This window comes from Panthera tigris, chromosome B4 (genome assembly GCF_018350195.1).
Source record: "Panthera tigris isolate Pti1 chromosome B4, P.tigris_Pti1_mat1.1, whole genome shotgun sequence".
Taxonomy (NCBI): Eukaryota; Metazoa; Chordata; class Mammalia; order Carnivora; family Felidae; genus Panthera; species Panthera tigris.
Window position 1 is genome coordinate 13,437,112 of NC_056666.1, and position 18,670 is coordinate 13,455,781.

Below are 18,670 nucleotides of genomic sequence, written 5' to 3' on the forward strand. Positions count from 1 at the left end.
ATTCCTTCTTAGTAATCATTCAACACGCCCCAATTAATGGGTAAGGACAGAATGCTGCATTCAGAAAAGGTTGGAGAATTTTTTTTTTTTTTTTTTTTTTAGAGAGAGAGAGAGTGCAGGCCACACAGGGAAAGGGGAGGGGGTGGGGGAGGAACAGAGGGAGAGAGTGAATCTGAAGCAGGTTCCATACCCCAGGTGGAGCCCAACTTGGGGCGGCACCACATCACCCTGAGATCATGACCTGAGCTGAAATCAAGAGTCGGAGGCTCAACTGACTGAGCCACCCAGGTGCCCCAAGGTTGGAGAATTTTTAAGAAGCTTAGGAAGGCCGCCATTTTGACCAGTTAATGAGGTAGTAATCAAAGCAGCTAGTTTGCATTTACATTAAAAAAAATATTTTCAGATTTTTTTTGTTTGTTTTTTGTTTTGGTTTTGTTTTGGTTGTGAGATCTTAGGCTCACTGATTCTTTTGAATACGTTGTGGTGTGTTGAACGTGGTGCCGGTGCCAGGGGCCCCTGTCTCGTTATGGATGCCCCCAGAAGCCGTGTATGCGGCAGGTGAGGGCAACAGCAGGGGGGGCAGTGGGAGGAGAAGCCGGGAGGAAGGGCCACCAGCTACTTCTGTGGGTGACGGGGGGGCTTGGCTCTCAGCGGCAACTCTGGGGCACCAGGGCAGGGCGTGTGCCCCACAGCTGGCCTCCCCAAGGGGCCAGGGAGCAGAGGTATTGCTTCACTAGGTCGCAGCAGCACTTGCTTGAGGGCTACTGAGGGGGGTCAGAGCAGGTTCTGGAACAGAACCCCTGAGGCAGACACCTGCAGGCCTGGAAGTGGGGCGTGTCCGCAGAAGTGGAGGTGGGGGCACGGTGGCCACACCCCCCAGCTTCAGCAATCCTGCACCGCCACCATCCCCCCTCGGAATCTGGATGATGGCATTTTCTCAATGAAGTGCCATACAAAAATGACTTTAGAACAAATCTTTTCAACTATATGGCTTGATCTGTGCTCCTCCCATATACAAATTCTGGAGCAGTGGCTGACCCACCAGGAATCCTTAAGTGGGTGATGGGGTCTGACTGCCATGAAGCCAAATTGAACCCGGCTGAGTGAGTGAGGGAAATAAAAACGCTGACCTTAGGGGACCCCCTAGGACCAAAGAGCCACTTCATTTAAACGTTTGCAGGGAAACGTGGGTAAATACCAACAAGAACACCACCAACAACAACAATCTTTGAGATTTAAAAACTTCACCTTTTCTCTCCTACCTAAGAGCCTTTGTGACAATGACCAGCTGGAACCTCTACGTGATGATTTCCACTGTCCGCAACCTGAGAACAGGAGGAAGGGGACACCCCAAGGACAGAGTGGGCTGGGCATCCAAACACGCAGCATGTGACACAAGCCCCAGCTTTCTAGTCTGGGGACAGGACATGAGCGGTAGAAGAGAGGTTCCTGCAGGATGGAAACACTGGAAGACCACCATTTTGTGGTCTCATGTATTTCCTATAAGTGCCGCTTCGTCATTGCTGCTTTTGTGTATTAGTGTTGCCTTCACAATCCTGTCTGCTCTAAGGGATTCTTACAAACCCCCAATAACAAATTTTAAACAAACAGTGAAATAATAGAGGAAAGTAAAATAGCACAGAAACATCTTGTGACACACACACACACACACACACACACGCACACGCACACGCACACGCACACAAATTAGGCAATTCTGCTCCAAGTATTGCCGCATTGAAAATTCATTCCTAGTAACTGATTCATTTTATGACCTGGATAAACTTCTGGAAAGCCTCGTGTCTCCAGAAGTGCTGAGGGGACTAGTACTTGATAAAGCTACCAAGGTGTCTTCTGGGGTGCGTGGGCACAACACCAAAACCAGGCATTGCCTCTGCAGGTGCATTTCAGCTCCTCTTCAAGAAACAGGTGCCTGGTCAGTCAACCATACATCAAGGGTGCCTTGAGCACAGAGACCTAAATCAAACTCTCACTTTTATTTATGTTTGTGTTTTCTCATTTATGAACAATAAATGGTCTATTGAATTTCCTGAATAAAAGAAATCTGGAAATTATTAGCTCTCTGCCCATGGAGAGGGGAGAAAAACCAGAAACTGCTCTTGGGTGACCCTGAGGTGGATGGACGCTGTGGTTTCAGAGCTGTGGGTGGTAGTATCACTTACTGGCTGTTGCCTAGGACAGCGCTGAGAACTCAGAAACCGGATTTCTTAAGTCTGACACGTTCTCAATGCAAAATAATATTGAGCTAGGAGCAGAGTGGTACATCTCTAACAGGCAGGACAGGAAATGTCCTTTCCTGCATGAAGGAAAACCATTGCTGCCTTGTGTTGCCAAAGACAAGAATCATCCCCACTCCCTCCCCACCACCACCCACCAGAGAAGCATCTTCTTGGATTCGAGGGCAAGGCCAGTTGATTTAACAGCAAAGAAAATCTAGCTGCACTCTCCCCCCACCCCATGTCTTTCTCCTACTTACACTGATAATGCAGGACCTGTGAAAAAATTCTAGAAACATCTTCCTCCTTACGAATATCTGTTAGAGCCCAAACATGGCCTCCCCATCCAGTGGTGTTTTTGTTTTTGGATTAGGGATTATATCGCTTCTGCAGGTGCTTATTCCTCTGATAGACCATCACTTCTTGGGAAGAATTTATATGACAGTGAACATTCAGTCAACTAGTATTTGAAGTAGAGACAAAATAGTGGGACTCCTTAGGCTAAAACAAAAGCATGGTATCTAGGTCCCACACAGGAGTGTAGGGATCAGGACTTGGCTGGAGGTCATCTGCAACCCAGCAGCATTTTCTCTAATAAAGGGCCTCCCAGAACCCACAGACTGTCCTACAGGCAAGGGAATGGAAAGAAGGTAAACTCAGGCACAGGAAGTACATTTAGCTCCTTGAAGGCAAGCCTCATGTCTCCCTCGTCTTTGACCACCACCCCCCACCCATGGTTCTCTTCATGTTTGTTAGAGCCCCAGCTGAGAAACAGTTTTGATATTAAAAGTTGTACTATAAGCCAGACTTGATCATTCATGCATGCACTCATACTTCAGTCAAACAACCATTTATTTTGAGCTCTTTCATATTCCAGACATTGTGTTGAGAGCTGGGGGAAAAAAAACAAATAGAAAAATGCACTCAGCATTCAGATTCTGGCTGAGCTCATTGCTTCAGCAAAAGTTTAAAAGAAAAGAGCAAGCATTCCCTCTTCGTCCAACAAACATTTATTGAGCACCCACTATACATAGGGCTCTGTTGTAGGCATTCATGATGTACACAGTGGCCTATAAAATGCTCAAACACTGCTGCCTTCATGGAGCTCATTCTAGAAGGGGAAGACACACAAAGAGTAAATAAAGGACATGGTGCGCCAGGGTGGTAAGTGGCTTTCAGACAAGCAAGATGGGGCAAAGAGGTTAGAGTTGAAGGACAGATCACAGTTTTTTGTTCAGGGTGGTCAGGGAAAGGCTTGCTGAGAGCAGAGCCCTAACAGGAGGTAGGGACGGAAGCCATGCAGACCAAGACATCCAACCATCCCATATAGAAATTTAGGGATCAGGTCATCTACAGCCCCCAGCAGCATCTTCTGTGATTAAAAGGCTTCCTAGGACCTCAGACTGTCTGTTCTAAGGTCAAGGGGATGGAAAGAGAGTAAACCCAGGACAAAGGAAGTGTACAGCATCTTCTGTTTTCTAACTTCCTTACCTGAACAGTCCTCTATTCATTCTTTGGCCCGCGCCTTGGAAAAATCGGTAAGGAAAATAAATAACCTTTTTTTGCACAAAGTGGGGTGTAACTGAAATACAGTTGGCTGGGTGGAAAGCTCATTTTGACTGTTCTACTGTGACATGAAAGTTAAGACCAAACACTTTGTCTGAATTGCCAGAGAATAGGTCATTTTCTCACCTCCCGAGGCTCCCTGCCAAAAGTGTCGCCTTCCCACAGGGGGCCAGCCTCACACACATGCACACACACACACACACACGCACACACACACACACACATATGCACACGCACACACACACACACACACACACACACATGGCGACATCATGTCACTTAAGCAGCTGTTCAGTGGAACCCTGGTCTCACTTCCTCATAAAGGTTACAAAAATACATACATTTTTTTTTCCTTATTGCATTCATTTTTAGTTGAAGAATTTTAACCGTTTGGGGTTTACTTCACACACAAGAAACCTACAAACCACAGGAAATGAAAACTTGACAAAATGCAGATGATACAGACAGCCAACTCTGAAAGCGTGCCGGGCCCCACTCAGCCGCAGGTGACCTTTAGCAAAAGGAGTGTTCCAGTGAAATGTTCTGACTGTCATAAAATAGCTTCGACTTACAAGATTCTCCCATTATGATCTAAGTGTTGCAATCTTGGGGACCCCAAAAGCCCCAGCTGAGTGCAACCAAAAAGATGATAAGGATTCAGCAAAGTGTTCTTGAATTTTAAACACATTTGAAAGTTGCTTTAGCATTCAAAAATATTTGGCCTGCTTTTAAAGCAACGCACGGGCAAGAAAAATGGCAAGACAGAGCCAACATTTTAAAAACACATTTTACTTTCTTTTTGAAATATAGCCACCAGAAAGGGTGCAATTCATTAAAAAAAAAAAAAAAAAACTCTCTCAAGAAAGCATAGCTGCCCATTCATCTGTCTCCCCGTCCACAAGGGAATGAATGAATAAATGAAGATAGGATGTGCTAATCTCCGAAAAGTGGTACTACATAATTTCTATCATTTAGCTAAAGATAAGATTAGTTTGGGCAAGATCTGGAGTTCCTTTATGTCAGCTTGTAAACCTGAGTCTCTGTACCAAAAAGGTAATGCTCAGTTTTAACCTTGCTCAATATTGATGCCTTTTCTAGGCTGTTGTGTGTATGTGCAGTGCTTGGCTTGTTCCAAGGGCCCTTCCATGGAATAGAAAGAGATTAAATTAAGCCTCATGGCAAAACTTCTCCATGGGAATGCAAGCTGGTGCAGCAACTCTGTAAAACAGCATGGAGGTTCCTCAAAAAACTAAAAATAGCACTACCCTACGACCCAGCAATGGCACTACTAGGCATTTATCCACGGGATACAGGTGTGCTGTTTCGAAGGGACACATGCACCCCCATGTTTATAGCAGCACTATCGACAATAGCCAAAGGATAGAAAGAGCCCAAATGTCCATCGATGGATAAATGGATAAAGAAGATGTAGTATATATATACAATGGAGTATTACTCAGCAATCAGAAAGAATGAAATCTTGCCATTTGCAACTACATGGATGGAACTGGAGGGTATTATGCTAAATGAAATTAGTCAGTCAGAGAAAGACAAAAATCATATGACTTCACTCATATGAGGACTTTGAGAGACAAAACAGATGAACATAAGGGAAGGGAAACAAAAATAATATAAAAACAGGGAAGGGGACCAAACAGAAGAGACTCATAAATATGGAGAACTGAGGGTTACTGGAGGGGTTGTGGGGGGGAGGGGGCTAAATGGGTAAGGGGCATTAAGGAATCTACTCCTGAAATCATTCATTGCTTCACTATATGCTAATTAATTTGGATGTAAATTTTAAAAAATTAAAAAAAATTAAAAAAAAAAAAAACTTCTCCAAAAGTCAGAGCAACCACAGAAGGTTCTGGGAAAGGAACACCTCTCATGGCAATGCAAAAGGGAAAGAAAACCTACAGAAGGAAAGATCTGGGAACAGATGGCAAAGTGAGCCATAGAGACCAAAATGTCTGCCAACCGTGATGTAGCAGCCGAGAAATGAGGCACCAAATCAGGTGAGAACATGTAAACCCTCCCCCTGTCCTTGGATACTTCCAATAACTGGCTTATCTTCAGAGGGTCATATTGTCAGCTCCTTGCTGACATATAGATCCTTCTGCTTGGAATTATGTTGTCCTTCTTGTCACAATCAGTAAAGTATCATTGTTTTTCTCTGTTTTTCACATAACACCATGGCCACCTCAAAGGAACTGTTACATATGGAAATCTTTCCTTCACAATATCTCCACTCATATCACCATTTTTCATGGGTCCATTACCTCATTCTTCCTTTTCCCTGTGCAGTTATAAGCAGAATGTCATAGGAGAATGATGCAAGATATCTCCAAAATTGCACCTTTGCATAAAGGATCTAGCCTCACTTGTGCACAGACATAAAACTTGCTTTTAAGGAACACACAGTCTGATGGAATCTTCACTGAGCATCCCAATGATTCAAGGCCTTACTCAAGTCAAGAAAGTGACTAACCATACAATGTGTCTGTAACCAGAAAGCACTCCTCTTCTTACCTGTTTGCTAATGTTTAAAGTCCTTTGAACAGCCACCAATTTTTTTCATTCCATAGGTACATTTGCACCATAAAATACCAATAGGCTGTAGAAGAGGCAACATAATCAGGTAAATTAATTACGTACCAATGTACACATGCCTGACTGCATGTTCTTTTCTTTTAAAGCTTATTTATTTATTTTGAGAGAGAGAGAGTGCACATGAGCAAGGGAGGGGAGAGAAGGAGGAGAGAAAGAATCCCAGGCAGGCTCCATGCTAGCAGGTCATAGAGCCTGATGTGGGCTCAATCTCATGAACGGTGAGAAGATCATGACCTGAGAGGAGACCAAGAACAAGATGCTCAAACCACTGAGCCACCCAGGAACCCTGCATGTTGTTTTGATGGTAGCAGAACTGGGGACCAAAGGTAGTGAGGAGGGAACCCCACTGTGGAGGGGCAGGGCCTGGAAAGGGCAGTCTTGAGGCAAAGGTAAATTTTATCTATCTGATGATGAACATGCCTAGCACTGGTCTTGCTAAAATGAAGCATCAGCTGACAGCCACTCATGGTGTATCACATTAAAAGAGACTTATTATAAATGGGCACTCTATCCACTCAGCTAATATATCCATAAAGTCAAGGGGAAGTGCTCCCTGATTCTGAGTAGGCATTAGGGTTCTATTACACGCAGGTCACTTACTTAAAAAAAAACCCTCAAATATACACAGACACTGAATTATTAGAGAGCAAATGACAGGTAATGATGATGGTAAAGTTTAAACACACTCCCAATTAACCTGTTCTAGCCCCTCGGTGGACCCTGCAAGTATAAATTATAGATCTCAGGATAAAGTGACTGATGCTTGAGGATTAGGTCAGCGGCCACGAAAAGAGGCTGAATGCCAAATAGGTATTGCTTAGATTCATTATATAGTATTTGGTTTTCACTTTATAAATATCCTGGCTAATGTGTCTTTCTTCACAAAAGGATTTCATATCTATTCTTCAAGACCCAACTCGTATGCTGCAATCCCTTGGATAACTTCCTGGATCCGCCAAATTGAGTTTCTCTCACCTCATCCCCCCACTCCTGTCTGTGTTTTAGCATGCACTGTATCAGACCTGTCGTCTTAGCCCTCTGTGTCCATGTTTTAGAGACACTATTTAAGTACAAGCTCTAAAGGCAAGACTTCCACAGAACCCTGCTTTCTCTAGAATTTACATTTTACTTGTTTTTTAAAGGGTACAATTTCTCCATAATTTAAATTTTCCTTTTATTTGTTTAATGGCTGCATTTCTCATTGGCCCACAAACTCCATGAAACATGGAGTCATGTCTGTCCTAGTTACCACTCTAAATATGGCATTATTCCTAGCACAATGTCTAGCACATAGTAGGCATCCAATAAACATTTCTTAGTTATTGTATTTTATGTTCATACTTTTCAAATAACCTGGCAGACACAACTTACACATAATATGACTTCAAAGAATGGTTAACAAACACAGTATATCTGAACTAATGGACGAAAACTAGAGGCAAAGTACACTAGTGCCACAGTGTAGAGATGCACTTTTGGGAGTAAGTCCTGTAAACGAAAGGGGCTCTGTAGTAAGTCCCAAAGTTGGTGAACCCAAGCACTTTTTAGAAGTAGTGAGAAATTTTTGCATTTTCTTCTCAAAATTTCTACTTAGAGAATAGCATTATTTGGTGTTTTTTAAGAAAATAGGTGAATATTTATTCACAATCCAAATTCTAAAGCCATACAATTCAATCACAAAGAAATGTGGATTATAGATTTCTAACTAAACTGTGTCCCTCTTTTTCTGCAGAATTATGTTCATTGGGATCTCTGACTCCAAATGTATTTTTGGAGGAAAATCTTTACCACTATATACATTTCTAGTAACACACTCGAAGGACTTAAAGTTTGAAGAATGCTAGCAGACTGTTTGAGAATGGGATCCCTGATTTCTCACTCAGAGGTGTCATGGTGGGATGTGTTGGAGTCAACTCATGTCTTAGAAAAGCTTTAGTGAGTAGTTGTGCCTTCACAACATGTGAGGTAGTCAAGTCTTTGGATGTGAACAAATGCCTTCAAAATCTAGTGGGCACTATACCAAGAGAGCAAGTGATACCATTTACAACAGCAACCAGGAAACTCAAAATCTCTTGGCCAAATTTGCATTGACCCAGCAATGGCCATTATCCCAGCCTTCTCTAGCTGAGGAACTGAAAATCAAGAGTGTGTGTGCAAAAGTAGCATTCAGAACAATTTTCATGGGTATGATACACAAGCTCCAACTCTGCCCACTCTATACCGCTACTTTCAAACTCCAAAACTCCTTACAAGCATCATCAACTCAAGGAAGCTTCTTAGATTCTACTTCCTCAATGTAACCACAGGGCTTTGGTTGTATCAGTCTTTTCACATTATTACTTGTGTTCCAAACTCATCTATGCCTTAGACTTTTGTTTTCTTGAAGGCATGTGTCATGCCTTATACTCCTTTATAGCCCAATCTAAAGGGTCTACATCTAAAGTAGCTACAGAGTTGGCTTACATCAAACCTACCCTACCTATATCTCCATTATACAGAGAAAGAAAATACCTTGCATATAGTGGACACAAAGGACTCAAGTAAGAATTTACTGAATGACTACCAGGTTCCAGCCACTGTCCAAGGTGCTAAGATACTGTTAAATAAGACAGGCAAGGTTTCTACTCTCTAGGGAAAAATAAGTAACCAAACCAATCCATAGAAAGATAATTTTAGATTGTCATAAGAGTTATGAAACAAATAAAAATGGGCAATGACATGAGGAGTGGCGGGAAGGAATGACAAAATGGCCTCAGGGAGTAGACATTTCAGTGGATACCTGAATGATGAGAAGGAGGCAGCGAAACAAGGATCTGCAAGGGGAGAGTGTCCTAGGGAGAGGCACCAATATAAAGCAATGTTTGTTATTGTTGCAGATAGACACTTGGGAGGGGTATAGAGGGAGATGGTGGAGATGCTTAATTGCTAATTTTCTTTCCTCCATCTATATCAGAGCAGGATGCCACCTCTCCCCCCACTTTGCATTTTTTCATTACCATTTCCATTTTCTCAATCCTGCTCTCTGATTTCCATTAAAATGTAAAAACATGAGCCTCTGCCAGCAGCAAACACATCTGGATCCCTCTTCTAACCCCTAAACATCTAAAACACCAAGCTCAAATCCATTTGAATATAGAAGCAGAGACTTAGTTTTCATTATTGTTAGGTCCATTCAACTAATGTTTCTTTTTATGAGCATTGCATGTCATTATCCTTACTGATCATAGTCAGAAACTAACTTATGAATTTACTCATCACTGTTGCTTTCCATAGTATCTCATAGGGAGTCCTATTACGGGGTAAATAGTCTTAGCAAAGCAGCGTATTTCACTATGCACTAACATAAAAAGAAACCCAGAAAATGCAACTAAGTATCATTTCCCAAGGTAATCATAAAAACTTCAGTGAACAGCTACGCTACTTATTTTAGTATTCCCAAATTTGAAATTTCTTCATCATTATCATCATTTACTTCATTGCAAGTATTTGTTCATCAAGAACTGGAATCAATAAAAGAAAGAAGAGAAGCAGCTAGTTTCGGCATGATGACCAGATTGTCTAGACATCGTGCCTGGAATACATCACAAGTGACATTTCTAGTCATGTTTCCAATCATTTGGAAAGTCACACAGACTTTCTCTGGCAACATGCAAAGCTTTTGGATGCTGCAAGCCCTGCTGTCAACAACAGCAGCCCAGAAAAGGAGGCGTCGCACTGAATGTACTCTACCTGACGCCATCTTCTGTTCCGACTCGAGACATTTAGGTTCTTCCCGGGAGTCCTCTTCTTCCTGAGTTACAGCCCCACAAACCAGAAAAATAGGGAGACATTAAAAATATGCACTAATTTACATAAACACTTTCTGCAAACCTACTGAATTAATATGAGTTCAAGATCTGAAAAAAAATTAGACCAAACACTTAACGAACTGAGTCTTTGGACAAGCACCAAATTCAACAACAGATGTTGAGTAGAATAACTACAGGGGTGCTGGGTTACAAACTCTAGGGTGCCAGCACAGGGAAGTGTCTATGGATGTGGTCCCTGAAGCAATACAATCCAGGGGCCCTCAGTGACTAACATGTTTGGGAGCATCGATTACTTAGGCAAAGTTGTGGTAGGTTCCTCCACAAGTCAGATATTCCACCAGCATGGTGTAACAAAGATAATTATGCTTTACTCTTCAATATGCAAAGAGCTGATTTCACCTATTTTTGAAAAATCTATCACCATTCAGTTATTTTTTTATCTCTGGGAAGTTGAGTAAACACATTCTTCTCTGAGTTCCGGTATGATATTTTTTAATGACATTGTGACTCCTGTAGCATTGCTAAAGTAGACCGAGCTAGGAGTGAGGGAGGTAAATTAAAAAGAATGTCTACAAGATGCTTTTCTAATTTTGTCTGCAAGATGACTTTACGCTGATTCCCTCACTTATTTTTTTCCTTCCTTGAACAAATATTTGAGTGCCTCTTATGGGCTATTTCTGTGGGACCTTAATTTCTATGCAAGATCCCTTCAATTACACTGCATGCAGTTATCTACTCAGCATCCTTCCCAGACTGGCACACTTTCTGCACATATTTTGTTCCTCCAAAGAGTGTAGCCCACTAGAAGATGTTTTGGACCACAACAAAGCATGGGGGTGTGGGGTTCCATAAATGATAACCGAGGCTACTCTGTAACCAAAGTGGAACAATGGAACTCAAAAATTGATATTATCCATGGTAGGAGTACTCCCCCATTTGTTGTGAGTTTGCAGCTCCTAAGTACTATCTCATCTAGATGAGAATCCATCATACTCTCAGGCTTAGTTAGTAAGATAAAGAAGTGTTCTTTTCAACTCATGAAGAATAGTTTCTTTAAATTGTCATCACACTCAACTTACAAGGGAATTGATTTCACCTATGTTGGGAACAAATGCTTTTCCAGAGATCAAAAATCATCTTCAAATGTTCATCAGGGAGCAGTTCCAAAAACTTATTCTACTTTTGAAACCCATGAACCAGTATTGGCATGGGCGATGTGAGTAAACACGCGTTCAGTTCAATTATCTCAAATTTAAAAGTTGTAAGAAATTTTAATGATAATTGCTTCCAAAATTATATTTTTAAAAGGGATGTGAATTAATACTACACCAAAGGGCATGTAAATGATAGAAAGCCCCATTATGCATAAACTAAATACAGCACCTAATTTCTTGTTTCACAAGGCCAAACAGGACTGTATATAATGAAAACACAGGAGTTATTTTATAATACAGCTATAGGGAAAGTCTCTCAAAATGCCCAAATAACCAAATAAAATTGTTTCATAGATGATAGTATTCTCCTTTGAGCCTGTAACAGTGTTTTACTTTTTATTGCTTTGAATTCCAGAATTGTGAAATAATGTAGCCCTTCAGCTTTCCTCCAAACATATTATTTTATTTTAAAGTGCCCCTCCCCCAATTTTTCTCATTAAATAGTAAAAATTGCAAAGCCCTGGAAAGATCTGCAGATGGAAGGATATTTGGAATCCTCTTGGCTGGAGAGCTCTCAGCATAGAATAAACAAGCATCTGTCTTCGATAGTGTAAACTATGTTCTATTTAGAGAAAAAAGACTGAGCTTCTTAGATTCTTGTGTTTCTTCTCTTCAGTGCAAGTCTGTGATTTGCTGAATTTGTTCTCACTGGCTTTTCCCCAGCAGAGCTAGAATAAAATGACAACAGTCCAACTGTAGTAGACATCTGTTGATTTTGCTGCCTGGCATTCACTCACTCTATCTAGTAAGTGTGACCCGGTTTTCTCTTTAAAGTCATCCTCTTCCACTCTTCACCAACTGTGGCTCCTATGAAACCAGCCCAGAGCTCCATGGACCTCCCTCCATACTACTTACTCCAGGGGTGGTCATGTGACTCAGGGCAGGCCCATCAGTCCACTGCATTTCCGTGTGATTGGTTCGCAGTAGTCATGTGACCCAATCAAGGCTAATGATAGATTTCCTCTGGACTTTGGAATAGGAATTTGACTCCTATTCTTACCCAGTAAAACCTGAAGCGACTTTGAGGTTTGGAGCTGGTGCTGTCACACGCAGCTGAGACAGACATCCACACAAAGAAAGGCAGAGCCAAGAGATGGACTGATACTGAGTCCCAGTGATATCATTAGAGCCCCAAATCCAAGCATTCCAGAAGACAGCTTAACCTTGGACTTTTCAGCCTAAGTCAGCTATTATGTTCCTTTTTCCTAAACACACACACACACACACACACACACACACACACACACACACATTTAGGGGCACCTGGGTCCTCAGTCAAGGCTCAGACTCAATTTTGGCTCAGGGCATGATCTCTTCCTGGGATGGAGATCTGTGACAGACTCTGTGCTGTCAGTGTGGAGTCTGCTTGAGATTCTCTCTCTCCTTCTTTCTTTCTCCCCTTCCCCCCAACCCTGCCTCAAAATAAATAAATAAATAAACATTTTTTTAAACCACGAGGATTTAAAAAATAAAAACCCATTTCTATCAGGTTTTCTGTCACTTCTAACAGAACCAGCCAATGCACCTCAGCTCTGGGCAGCCAGAGTGGGCTGCGTTGGTCAATAGCTTCTGTGCCTCACACACTATCTTGTATTTTAATCTATTTTTAAATGGAATATGACAGGCATGATGCACTGACAAAGTGCTCAGAGGAAGTGCTAATACAATTTGGCAAACAACTGAGCTTTTCATCTATTTCTTCTGAGGTCTAATTCCAAGATGTTTTACTGAGAGGTCATGAGTTTTGTATTCTTTATGAGATGGTCAGTCAGGCTCGACCACAAGAGGAGTCAGAGGAGAGGAAAAGCAGGAAAAAATAAGTCTATCACCCTCACAGGTCCTAGAAAAGAGGCTCAGCCCACCTCGGAGGGCCACATGGGAAAGACACCAGAGTGGTTGGGGGCAAAAGACAGGAGCTAGGGGAGTCTTTAGGACACGGACTTTATTGGGTTTTCCACAAGGGAAAGGCAAGGCAGGGTGCAGTAAATAGCTTAGGATTGGCTACTTTAAATAATTTCAGTGGGCTTTGAGCCATAGGGATGGTCGCTAGTTGCCTGGTACCTGGCGCTGAGATAATTAAGGCAGAGGGATATTGCCTCCTGGGGTACACAGGCCAGACAGAGAAGGTCCAACTCTAGATTGGTTAGTTTGCCTCGTGCAGGCACAGTCCAGGCTGGACCCTTTGCTGTCTCTAAGAAATGGCTAGCAGAAAGGTTTTTGAGATATGTCAAAACATTACAATATACAGAAAATTTAAAATATTTGCAATACATCACACTAAACCACAACCTGAGTATGTTTACAATGAGTGAGTTCAAGGTATGTTTTAGTACAAATAAGTTTTTTCCCCTAAGATTCACCTGTTTGAGCAATAGAAAATCAGTCAATCAACCAATCGATCAATCATTAACTGTATAAGCTCAGTGACATACTTTGAGTCATTTTAAACTGGCCTCACAGTGCAACACTGACAGCTGGCATTTCACTCTAGGAGAGCAAGTTTAGAAACAAGATGGTAGTTCAAGAGAAAAATAGCATTCTTGACCAAGAATTAAGGAGATTTAGTCCCATTCGTCTCCACCTGTTGGAACAAGTACATGACTGACTTTTGGCGTCAACTTCCTCCATCTGGAAAATGGATTCCAAATATAACCATCCCTTCCCAAGAAAGTTGAATTCTAATTTTAAATAACTGCTTCCCTGTCACCAAACGTTTGAGGAGTCTTCAAGTTTTCTCTCTTTGGACTGTACTACAAAGAATGTCTTTCAGTGTAAGGGTTTTTGTTATTTCAAATTATTTTGGATTAAAGTTTCAAGGGTAGGATTTTGGACCAAAGATCATGAATGTTTTTGAGGCTCTTGATGTAAAACTCCCCCCCCATACAAAAAATTACAGTAAATTAATGTGTTAAAATGTGACAGTTCTGTTACATCCTCTCTAGCAGCATCTAAGTCCACATTTTGATGGATATGAAGAGTCTGCCATTGGAGGTAATTTTAGAAATGGATATCCAACACTCACCATATTCCAGTGCCAAGAGTATCTCTCATTTCACTTGTTTTATTTTGGCACTGCATTGCTACTAGTAAATACATTTTTAATCTTCCATGGAATCCCATATCTAAGCCTTATCTATGCCACTATTTTGTAGGATCTTCCAGGGCAAAAACTATGCTTCCTCTTCAAGCTTCATTCAGGCTCTACCCTCTTTGTCAACAGGTGCCTGTCAAACAATTGTTGAATGGATTCAATTGTTCCCCTACTTTACACTTTTGTTTAATATCCAACCCAGTAACACAACCCACAATGAAACTTTGAACATTGTCCCGCCTAATAACAAAGATCAGGTCATAGTTTCTATAAGAAGGCCTTCCTGAAGCAGCTCCCATCTCCATCCCAAACTCTACCCCACTGTGTAGTAGTTCATTAGTCCTCAACAATTCTCTGAGGTAGGTGACCTTATTATCATCAGTCCTGTTTTATGGATGGAGAAACAGAGGCTCAGAGGGCTCATTCACCCTGTAGTGGATACTATGATGTGACACCTGGAGGCTCCCTCAGGACTGAAAGATTTATTGTCAGAGCTACAAGAAATGTGGTTAATAGACAGCACTCAGCTGTCAGCATCCTGGAAGAGAATTGCCAGGGCTGGTGGCACTTGGACTTGTTGACTTGAAGACAGAGAGGCCCAGCCCCCTCACTTGATCTCAAGACAGCTCTGAAGGACCCTCCTAGCTCCAGAGCTCCCTGTTGGTGGAGGGCTTCATTGAGAAACTTCATTGTATCCCATCATTTCTCTCTGCCTAATCCTTCGTCCTTCTCTTTCTTTCCACAAGGGTTGATCCCCAAAGCACTCCCTAATGAACTTTGCATATGCTACTCTCCATTTCAGAGTCAGCTTTCCAGGAACCCACCAACACACCCAAAGTAACATTTCCTGGAAGTGCCAAAAGGGAATTCAGGCCCAGGTCTACCTGGCTCCAAGTCCGATGACAAACCACTATACTAAAATCCCTCCTTAATATCAATCAGTGTCTCGCCCTTGTTCAAGCTATGGATGCCTGGGCCCCAGCTCAGTTTCTGATTTGCTAATAATGAGGTTTGGGGTTACCAACCATCCTGATTTGCTTGGAACTGAGGAGTTTTCCAGGATGCAGGACTTCTGGTGCTAAAACCAAGGAAGTCTTAGGGAAACTGAGATGAATTGGTCACACTAATTGGGAGTGTGACCCTGGTATCTGCTATTTAAATGACCTCTAGATGTTTCTGATGCACTGAAAAAGCTTTAAAAATATTGTATATTTGTAAAAGAGAGTCCTAATTATGGATGTGTTTTTAAGCTAATATTTTGAACTCTCTGTTAGGCACTGCCTCTAAGAGCTTTACAATCTGTTTAGCAAATATTATTGTCCTCATTTTACAGATGAGGAAACTTAACAAGAAAGATGAGAGAAATTAAGGAACTTTCCCCAAGTCACACAGCTAATAAGTGAGCCTGCAGAAAAACCCCGTTGTTCTAGAATGTATGCTCATAACCACCTCTCCATAATGTACACCAAATGACTTGTTCTCTCTAAATTTCCTCATCTGGAGATGGAGATAATATATATGTACATGGGTTTTTGTGAGGGTAAAATAAATCTGTACAGCATCTATTCCAATGCCTGCTGCAGAGGGAATATATATTATGCACCTTTCCTTTTCTTCCAGTGGAAACACTTCGTTGGGTTGTATGTCCATTTTTTTTTGTCCACTGGACCACTAAGGAAAGGATTACAGGTCACCCACCAAAAGCTCTTTCCTGACTATATTTAGAACCTAGAAAAATTCACTTTATGTCAAAATATATTTACTGAGGAACTTCCATGTTCATGGAACTATGCTAAAAACATGGGGAATGCCACAGTGAATAGAATATAATCTTGGGCCTCCAGGAACTCATAACCACAGGAGAGACATATGACATTGATCTTAGTTTTCTTAGGGAAAGAAAAATCCTAACTCTAACAAATAACTTTTTCTCCCCTCCTCTTCACGTGGTGTCATGTGTAAATCATGTAGGATAAGGAGTAGAAAGAATCTCAATATTGGAACCCGAGAGAAAGAGCTTGGTTAGCACTTAGGACTAAGGGAAGGGTAATATAAATACGTTGGTTCACCCATGTCCTCAGCTTCCTCTTTCTGGGTGGGCAAACACAATTCCAAAGCTATGAACAAGTCTTTGAGCCTTCAGAGAAGTGACTCTGGACCCCAGTGCACAGGTGAGGTGGCAGAAGCATCCAGTCAATTTTAATACATGCTACACAGTTGTCATTTTAAAGAATTAATGCAGCAGATACAACTATTCTGAAATGTGCCAAGAACTATAGAGCAAGTGGATGGAGACAGAAGCAAAGCCCATTGTCATCTCACAGGGTGGTGGAAGGATGTGGGCCTTGGAGTTAGGGACACTAGGGTTAAAATCCTGGCTGTGCCTTGTAGGAACTCTGTGAGCCTCAGTTTCCTCATCAAAATGTACAAGTAATCACTTGATGTCCTTGCAGGACTGCTGTGAAGGTTAATGAGATGACAAGTGTAAGAATATCATACTAGTCACTATTAACATGAGATAGAGTGGTGACTGTCTGCTCATCCAGCATCCACCCACCCCATCTGGTAAGAGCTGTCATCTCCTGGCCTCGAGGATTAATCCAGGTAAGAGGATATAACTTAATTTAGGCTAGTCATCCTGACTTTACTGGGACTTCTCTGCTTGGTTGATGGATGTCTTACAGTCTTAGGTAGGAGCCTCAGAGCTAGTGACAGTCACATCCTCTGAGATAGCTCAAGAGAATGAACCCAATGCTCAATGAGAAGCAGAGGCAAAAGGCAGAGTGGGAGCTATAATGGATGGTGGTCCTGTGTCCTATTCTGTGGTTTATTATTTCTATATTCCTCTGCCAAATCTATCAGTTTAGGCTACCCCTAACTTCTTGCAGCTCAGAGAATGCCCTTTCAGATAATTGTAGATGAAGAGGAGCCCAAGAAGACTGAAGGTGTCATTGCCAACCGCTTCAGCATCTCGCTCCAGCATGACTGGGCCCATAGAGGATATTCTTCAGGAGCAAACACTGCAATTCACTAAGTTACCTAAGATCAGGGAGACTCTGGGACCTTGACCAGAGGCTTGGTTCATTTATAGCCTACCCTACATGGTGCCCTAGAGTGCTAAGTGCTTTTCTGCTTTTCTTCATCTCTACTTATAGGAAAACTAAGTAGTTACAGGGAAAAGAAAAAGAAAAAGAAAAAGAAAAAGAAAAAGAAAAAGAAAAAGAAAGAGGTATTAGATCTCATGCTTGTAAACTTGTAGTTCTCAAACTTGGGTGTGTATCCAAATCACGTGGAGGACATGGCAAAAATACAGAGAACCCAGCCCTTTTCCATTTCGACAAGCCTGGGTCTCTGGATTTTATTTTTATTTTTATTTGTTAGTGCTTTATTTGTATCATATTAATACAGTGGAAAAGCATGCACATTGGAGTCAGACGAATAGGTACAAATCGCAGCTCTCCCACTTGTGAGTCATGGGATTTTAGCAAGTTCCTTACGTCACGTGTGCCTGCATTTTCTTGTGGGACAGTGTAGCTAATAATAGCCCTTCCCTCGGAGGGCTGTGGTGTGGTGAGTTTGTTAGTGGGTGTAAATGGAGCGATACCCGGCACGTGAGGTGGTGGCGGCGGATGGTTTCCCCTTTTAGGGAAGTGACTTCCTGCAAAGGCACCAGCTCTATGTGAGAACAGTTTTGTGTCAGCTCATTTATCCATTCATTGTTTCCACGAATAGGACCCTGGTCAACTGCTTAGTTGTGTTTAGATAAATACTGACAAACGCTTTTAAAAATCTGGTGTTTTATCTCCTTTTGTGGTCCTTAAAGAGATCCCTGAAAGATGATAGTACAGATGGAAAGATGTTAGGAGTCATCTGACATCTCCAAGTGAACCTGTTTTCTTTTCTTGTGTATTTGCCAGTTTCTAAAATGTCATATTCAAAGGACTTTCCTTAATTCATTTTAGGTACATGGTTATAGTTCAGTTCATCTTACCATCTGGAAAGTTCCCTAACAATCAGACTAAAATTTCTCATGTTAACATCTCATTACTTCTTTTTAAATTTTTTAATGTTTATTTATTTTTGAGAGAGGGAGACAGAGACAGAGCACAAGCAGGGGAGGGGCAAAGAGAGATAGGGAGACAC

At 41.8% G+C, this 18,670-nt stretch overlaps 1 protein-coding gene across 1 annotated transcript in view; it reads right to left on the bottom strand.

Annotated features, from left to right (window-relative positions):
• Positions 1-18,670, bottom strand: part of FAM107B (family with sequence similarity 107 member B) — a 165,155-nt gene that overhangs the window by 132,527 nt on the left and 13,958 nt on the right. The window contains exon 2 of the mRNA XM_042991097.1: positions 10,143-10,203. Coding sequence (XP_042847031.1) covers positions 10,143-10,203 — 61 coding nt within the window. The remainder of the gene's footprint in view (positions 1-10,142; positions 10,204-18,670) is intronic.